This window comes from Nanorana parkeri, unplaced genomic scaffold (assembly GCF_000935625.1).
Source record: "Nanorana parkeri isolate BGI_ZX_2015 unplaced genomic scaffold, ASM93562v1 scaffold381, whole genome shotgun sequence".
In the NCBI taxonomy this organism is placed as follows: Eukaryota; Metazoa; Chordata; class Amphibia; order Anura; family Dicroglossidae; genus Nanorana; species Nanorana parkeri.
The window spans coordinates 251,152-258,893 of NW_017306649.1; the positions used below are offsets into that span (position 1 = coordinate 251,152).

Below are 7,742 nucleotides of genomic sequence, written 5' to 3' on the forward strand. Positions count from 1 at the left end.
AGAAAAAAATATTTTGAGACCCAGTGATCTTAGGCAGGCTCCTGTAAACATCCCAGTGTGTTGCCGTGAATCCTCTTTGAAAAGCATAATATGAATAAACACATCCCAGGGATTCCTTTATACATGCATACTTCTTTCTGCTGGCCACTGGGTGCTGCAGACTTTAGCTGTGCAGTCTACTGACTGGATGCTTGAGCATGAAAGTCTAAAGATATGCCAGGGATGTGTTCTTTTATACACTTGTGCTCATAAGTTTACATACCCTGGCAGAATTTATGATTTCCTGGCCATTTTTCAGAGAATATGAATGATAACACGAAAACCTTTCTGTCATTCACGGGTAGTGTTTGGCTGAAGCCATTTATTATCAATCAACTGTGTTTACTCTTTTTCAATCATAATGACAACAGAAACTACCCAAATGACTCTGATCAAAAGTTTACATACCCCAGTTCTTAATACGGTGTGTTGCCCCCTTTAACATCAATGACAGCTTGTAGTCTCTTATGGTATGTGTGGAGGAGGCTCTTTATCTTATCAGATGGTAAAGCTGCCCATTCTTCCTGGCAAAAAGCCTCCAGGTCCTGTAAATTCTTGGGCTGTCTTGCATGAACTGCACGTTTGAGATCTCACCAGAGTGGCTCAATGATATTGAGGTCAGGAGACTGAGATGGCCACTCCAGAACCTTCACTTTATTCTGCTGTAGCCAATGACAGGTCGACTTGGCCTTGTGTTTAGGATCATTGTCATGTTGGAATGTCCAAGTACGTCTCATGTGCAGCTTCCGGGCTGATGAATGCAAATTGTCCTCCAGTATCTTTTGATAACATACTGCATTCATCATGCCATCAATTCTGACCAACTTTCCTGTGCCTTTGTAGCTCACACATCCCCAAAACACCAGCAATCCACCTCCATGTTTCACAGTAGGAATGGTATACTTTTCATCATAGGCCTTGTTGACTCCTCTCCAAATGTAGCATTTATGCTTGTGGCCGAAAAGCTCAATTTTGGCCTCATCACTCCAAATGAATTTGTGCCAGAAGGTTTGAGGCTTGTTTCTGTGCTGTTTGGTGTATGGGTAATATGGGTAATAATCATTGTTTCCTAACATAATGGAAAAAAAAACCTTTTTTTTCCCCAAACATTTCAATAATTTTTCCTTAATATAGTAAAAAAATAAAAACCCCAGTGGTGATTAAATACCACCAAAAGAAAGCTCTATCTGTCCCCAAAACATGGTATAAAATTCATTTCAGTACAGCGTTGCATGACGGAATAAACGTCAGTCAAAGTACTGCAGCGCTGAACAGTGAAAAATGGCCTGGCCAGGAAGGGGGTCTAAACACTTGGTCTTGAAGTGGTTAAGTTGAATGACTATAGCCCCTTGGTGAATGTATATGAAATAAAAATAACGCTGTGCTGATTTATTATACCCCAACATATGAAGTGTTAATTTAGTGCATATATAGTAAAGTTGCCCTGGAATCCACTGGCCCTGGCTGGGAACTTCTATCCCTTGTTAGTTGGCGTAGTTATAGAAGGTTGTAGGTACTTCCACATAAAGTGGCTCACACCAAAGGATAAAAGAAAGGAAAGCACTCAAGCACACATGCAGATCAATAGCATTCATTTACAATAAAGGCATAAAAAACATCACATTTCCGGTAACAATCAAGCAGCATACATTAGCCTGTGATAGCATCTGACAATCATCCTCCCTACTCCACCCTACGCATTTCAACTAATAGACCTTTATCAGTGACTGACTGGTGTGACATCCATCCTCCCTTTTTTAAGTCAAATTTATTTGCATATACCATCCCCCACAAATTAAAGTGCTATTAAAGTCAAAAGGATTTTTAGCTATTTAAAATACTGATTAAATCACTTGTTGATGCTGCTGCTTCATGTTTAAAAGTTTTAGTTTCCTGCAGAATCAGCTCATTCCCTTGAGCACTGGCCCTGACATCCCATTTTAAGGTGGCTCCTTTCTCTTTGCTGGGTCCTATGGAGCCACCCTTGTGTGCTAGTACGCTGTGTGTGTCTTCACAGGAAGGCAAGCCACATCAATTCTCTATGCCAGTAAATAGACAGCTGCTGGAGACTGTGCTGTCCCTTGTGATCTTGTACGGGACGGGAAGTTGAGGGAAGCCGAGTTGAGAGAGTTAGAGCTGTTCGGAAACATAATGACTAAGTGCGTAAGGCAAAAATTTTAAGAAATACTTTGCTGGCCAATGTAGATTTGTTTGATCTAAATTCATTATTGAAAACAAGTTTGAGAGTTTAATACTACTTTAATGTGGCTCTTGCTCCATAAATACAGATTAGACCTACAAATGACAGGCTATTAATTCTAAAACCACAGGCTAGGAATATGTTACTACCTTTAATGTTTACTAGAGTTTATTCATCCCAGGACTGAGGCACGCTGAGCATGCACAGCTCAGAGGACATTCTAAAGCATCCTGGGAGGATAAAGGTAAAATACATTTTTGCAGATAGAGTCACAGCCAGAATTTGACATGCAGCATTTTTTCCAACACGCAGTGCACAGCAACACATCAGTGTGGCTGCATTATATCAGTGCAATGGCACTTCAATATACTGCATTACTGGTGTTGTTGCAACAGCAGGTGCCATATTTTTAGTCATTGAACCAGTAGAGAGATCACAAAGATGTCTCTGTGACCGGCTCAGCGGCTCATTCCTCACGTAACAGCTGCAGTTCACGGTGCCTAGGAGCTGCGAGGGAGCATGGCTGTGGCTTCCCATCCAATCAGGAAGCCAGGTGGGTTATCACATGACCACCTGCTAGGCTCCCTGATTCATTACTGCACCCACCCCCTATTGGAAGAGGTAAGGGACAGTTGAAGAGATGGGATCGGGGATGGCTCAGGTATGACAAAAGTAGTACTTTGTACCTGTGAGGGTTAATAAAGGTTTTGCCCAGAGTTCTTCTTTAATAGTCACATTACCTCAAGGCACCACTTCTTCGCTACTATCAGTGTGCCTAACAAAACATTTGTGATTACATATCAAATATTTGTCTAAACAAATCTCAAAAAGAAAAAACAAACCTTGAGCATGTTCAGTTATTTAACCTTTTTTTCTAAGACGCTGGTGCAAAATAAATAAGACAAAAGCAAAAAAGTTTTTTGTGACGGAAACAGTAATATAATATGCATTGGTGGTTAAACTTGATGGGCTTGACTTTTTTTTTACAACCGTATTAAATGATGCGGTTCCAGGCAAGTCTTTTTATCTCAGCACTGGGATGGTTAACTCCACTGCCACAGCTGCATGCTGCACTGGCTCCACTCGCCAGCCAGCACACATAGCAGAAAATGTGATAAATCTGATCTCACGTCTGAAGAGAACATTTCAACTAACAGCATCCGGGGGAAGGCATCCCTTTTCTTCAAAGCCAAAGCACAAAGCAGGAATTAAATGTGGAATGACCATACAAGTCAGCATACTGAGAGTGGGAGGGAGGGAGCTCTGTTTGCGCAGCAGATTGCTCAGACACACAGCCTTAAATCAGCAGGTGAGACTTATCCCATTACTAGATATCCTATTCCAGCTACTGGCTTCTGGACATATACTATGTGCAAAACCATTTTGCAAGTTGCTATTAAGTAGAATGATCTCTATTACATTTGATTGCTATCTCTAGGTTTATTCATTACTTAGCTCTCTATAAAGTTTTCCTGAGTTTTTCTTCTGACATCCCCTAAAAAAAAAAGCATTATATTGAGTTTGTTAGATGCAGTCCATCCCATTTCTATGCTTTGTTAATTGATGCATGTGTGGCTATTGGCTGAGGCTGCCCAGAGATTTGCATGAGCGGAGAGGGAGTGTCTGTATCTTTAACACCAGGAACTAAATGACTGCAGTTTCATTGGGATTAAACTACCAAGGGAATGAAAGGATCACACAGCACACAGAAGGACAGAGCTGGCTTCTAAAGCCTTTTAACCTGGATATGGGGCAGCAAGCCAATCCAACCAGGATCACATTTACTCATGCACAGGTAGGTGATTTGTTAGTCCAGCAGAAGAAGCAGTGATGCAACTAGTAGCTCTATTGATGTTTAAATAACTATGCATGATCTTTTTTTTAAAAAAGGAAGCTGAAGTGTGTGGTGATGTGAAGTTTGAAATGTATTCAGTAATGTGACAGTACTGCATAGATTAAAATAAAATGACATTGGGAAAAATCATCATATGACAATATAAGAGGAAAAAAAAAAAACGATTAAGCTAATTGGATTTGGAAGCTTGACAGCATTGCTGTGCCAGTTTCCAGAGAGTGTTATGCAGAAATGTAATTTTTAAATAGATGTATTTTTTTTTCTTCCTTGATAATAAACACTAGTAATAGCAATGTCATTTGGATCTAAAATCTAGACGTATAAATAGAAAGCAAATACATTATTGTTCAACAGCAAATACATTAGACAAAAGGGATAATTATTTTACTTGTATACTAATATCTATTTATACTTCATTTGAACAGCCCTACTTGTTTTTGTATCTAATCACGCTCTACGCCGGACCCGGTCTCAGCTTAGCAACTTACAGCACAGCTTCGGAATTGTTGTACACACTGCAAGAAGGATTTCCTAAGGGATATCTCATTGGAAACATTGTGCGGGATCTGCAGCTGGCTACTGACCCCCCTCTTTTGTTCAGCCTGGCATCTAAAGGGCTTAGTGGGAAATATGTGACACTTAATGACAGCACAGGGGAGCTGTACACATCGGCAGAGGAGTTGGACAGAGAAACCCTCTGCCCACAGAACTCTGGCGTTCAGGATTGTGCCCTTCTGCTTGATATTATCATATTGCCACAGGAATACTTTCAGCTCATCAAAGTAAAGATTGCTGTCATTGATGTGAATGATAATGCTCCAGCGTTCCCTGTGGCACAGATTAATATTACTGTTCCGGAGAATGCTCCTGTTAATACAAGACTGGTTATAGAACATCCTGCCTCTGACCCTGATGGGGGATTGAATGGGGTCCAGACCTACAGGTTAGTAGACAACTACGGTGTGTTTACATTAGATGTAGAAGAAAATGAGAGTGGGGAGAGGACACCTTACCTAATAATCATGGGGCCTCTGGACAGAGAGGTAAAATCTGAGTATAAAACAATCATCATTGCAGAAGATGGAGGCAATCCACCTCTAGTTGGCTCTGCCACCCTTTCCATTCTTATAAGTGATGTTAATGACAACTGTCCTCAGTTCAATGAGTCTTTAATAAATGTGACACTTCCTGGAAACTCGAGCACTGGGGTAAAGGTAACTGCAGTGCAAGCTGAGGACAGGGATTTGGGGAACAATGCCCTCATCACTTATGCCTTCAGTGAACGGGTTCCCCAGGCATCAAAAGAACTTTTTGATTTGGATAAATTGACAGGAGTAATAAAACTTTCCAAGAAGATTGATGGCAGTACCATCAAACAACATAAGCTCACTGTACTTGCCAATGGTCCAGGGTGCATCCCAGCTGTGATAACGGTCATCATCTCTATTGTCAAAGTTACATTTCGCCCACCTGAAGTTATACCTCGTTATATTGCCAACGAAGAAAATGGGATTGTATATTTAAAAGAGCTAGAACCAGTCCACTCTCCAATTGCTTTTTTTACAATAAAAGACCCAGATGGCAGGTACAAAGTAAATTGTTATTTGGAGGGAGAAGGACCATTTCGTCTGGCTGCATACAAGCCCTATACAAATGAATATTTGCTTGAAACTACAAATGCCCTAGATTATGAGGCAAAGAAGGTGTATAATATTGCAGTAGTTGCAGTTAGTGTACAAGGGGCTCGCGTTAAGAAGTCATTACAAGTTCAGATCCTGGATGAGAATGATAATGCTCCTGTTTTCACACAGTCTACAATAGAAGTGAGCATTGAAGAAAACAATCCAGCCAATGCTTTTCTGGCCAAACTATATGCTACAGATGTTGACAGTGGTGAAAGAGGACAGGTTTCCTATCACTTGGGAGCTGATGCACCTTCTTATTTTGCTCTAGACAAACAAACAGGAATTCTTACAGTTTCCACGATGCTAGACAGAGAGGAGAAGGAGAGATACAGATTCACTGTAAAAGCCAGAGACTCTGGCACACCTCCAAAGGAGTCAGTAGCCACAGTTCATATTACCGTGCTGGACAAAAATGACAACAGCCCTCGTTTTATCAATAAAGATTTTAGCTTTTTTGTTCCTGAGAACTTTCCAGGCTTTGGTGAAATTGGAGTAATCAGTGTCACAGATGCTGACTCTGGACAGAATGGGTGGGTTGCTCTTTCTATAGTGAATGGAAGTGACATTTTTGTCATCGACACTGGCAAAGGACTCTTGAGAGCAAAAGTATCACTGGACAGAGAACAACAGAGTTCTTATACTCTCCTGGTCGAAGCGTCTGATGGTGGTGACCCAACCTTGTCTTCTACTGCTAAAATTACCATACTGCTTCTGGATGTTAATGACAACCCACCAGTCGTGTTATTCCCCCAGTCAAACATGTCCTATCTTCTTGTCTTGCCTTCAACTCTCCCAGGTTCTCCTGTCACTGAGGTTTATGCTGTGGATAAAGACACAGGGATGAATGCAGTTATTGCTTACAGCATAATAGGAAGGAGGGGTCCCAGGCCAGAGTCATTTAAGATAGATCCCAAAACAGGAAACATAACTTTAGAAGAGGCACTGATGAGGAATGACTATGGTTTATACAGGTTGTTAGTGAAAGTTAGCGATCATGGTTTTCCAGAACCACTTTTCTCCACAGTAATGGTTAATTTGTTTGTGAATGACACTGTCAGCAATGAAAGCTACATAGAAAGTTTGCTTAAAAAAGATCCTGATATTAACATAGAAGAAAAAGAGCCACAGATAGCAATTGAGCCCACTCAGAAAAAGATGGAGACAGATTCATGTGTCCCTACACTGGTTACCCTGTCCATCTTTTGCTTTGCCTCAGTCATATTGGTCACTCTAATGGCAATGTACATCTGCCTGAGGAGAGGCAAAAAAGCTCACAGGATCAATGAAAATCTCGAAGTGCAAATCCCACTCAATGGCAAAATAGACTTTCATTTGCTTGATAAAAAGCCAATTGAGATTTCTAACATTTAAGTAATTCATTTTTTATTTTTTTTTGCTGATCAACAATCTGACAGATGTTGGAGGATGGAAAATTAAAATGAACACAATGTGTTGACAATGGTTTATCATGAAGGACCACTAATTTATACCATATAGTGATATACTGTATATATATATGTGTAAATAATTCTTTACAGCTTTTTTATTAAAGCAAAAATTCTTATAGAACATTTTAATTTTTTTATACTTATGTAATGCACTGCTACATACAGAGTCATTAACTCTTTGGCAAACTCCGTTTATTTCAAACACCTTTGATCACAATACATACACTGAGTGGCCAGATTATTATGACCACCCCATCAGTACTTCGTTGGGCCACGAGATGACTTCATTGGGCCGCCTTGTGACTCCACGAGATGTTGAAAGGTGATGCAAGGAATCTGACACTGCACTGTTGCCATTCTGTTGTCTTGTACCAGTCTTGCCACTCTCCGTTCTGCCCTAACATTGACTAGTCGCTGACGGCCACAATTCGCACGTTCAGACCCAGATTTTCGGCTGACAGTCCAGTCTTTAAACACTTTAACAACAGCTGCTCTTGAACATTTAACGAATTCTG

The 7,742-nt window shown here is 40.6% G+C and overlaps 1 protein-coding gene across 2 annotated transcripts; it reads left to right on the top strand.

The window, feature by feature from the left end:
* Positions 1 to 3,430: 3,430 nt before the first annotated feature.
* On the top strand, positions 3,431 to 7,435 carry PCDH20 (protocadherin 20). Of its 2 annotated transcripts, none has more exons than XM_018559205.1 (2): positions 3,431 to 3,548; positions 4,520 to 7,435. In XM_018559205.1, the coding sequence occupies exons 1-2, from the start codon at positions 3,459 to 3,461 to the stop codon at positions 7,148 to 7,150; spliced, it is 2,721 nt and encodes a 906-aa protein (XP_018414707.1). In that variant the 5' UTR covers positions 3,431 to 3,458; the 3' UTR covers positions 7,151 to 7,435. The 2 variants fall into 2 exon arrangements, with proteins under 2 accessions (XP_018414707.1, XP_018414706.1); XM_018559204.1 differs by lacking the exon at positions 3,431 to 3,548 and adding an exon at positions 3,735 to 4,034.
* The last annotated feature ends 307 nt before the right edge of the window (positions 7,436 to 7,742 follow it).

Coding starts and splice junctions, on each gene's coding strand:
- PCDH20 (XM_018559204.1), top strand. CDS start 3,888: ATGACTGCAGTTTCATTGGGATTAAACTACCAAGGGAATGAAAGGATC. Junction 4,035..4,519: donor TCACATTTACTCATGCACAG/GTAGGTGATTTG, acceptor TCATTTGAACAG/CCCTACTTGTTTTTGTATCT.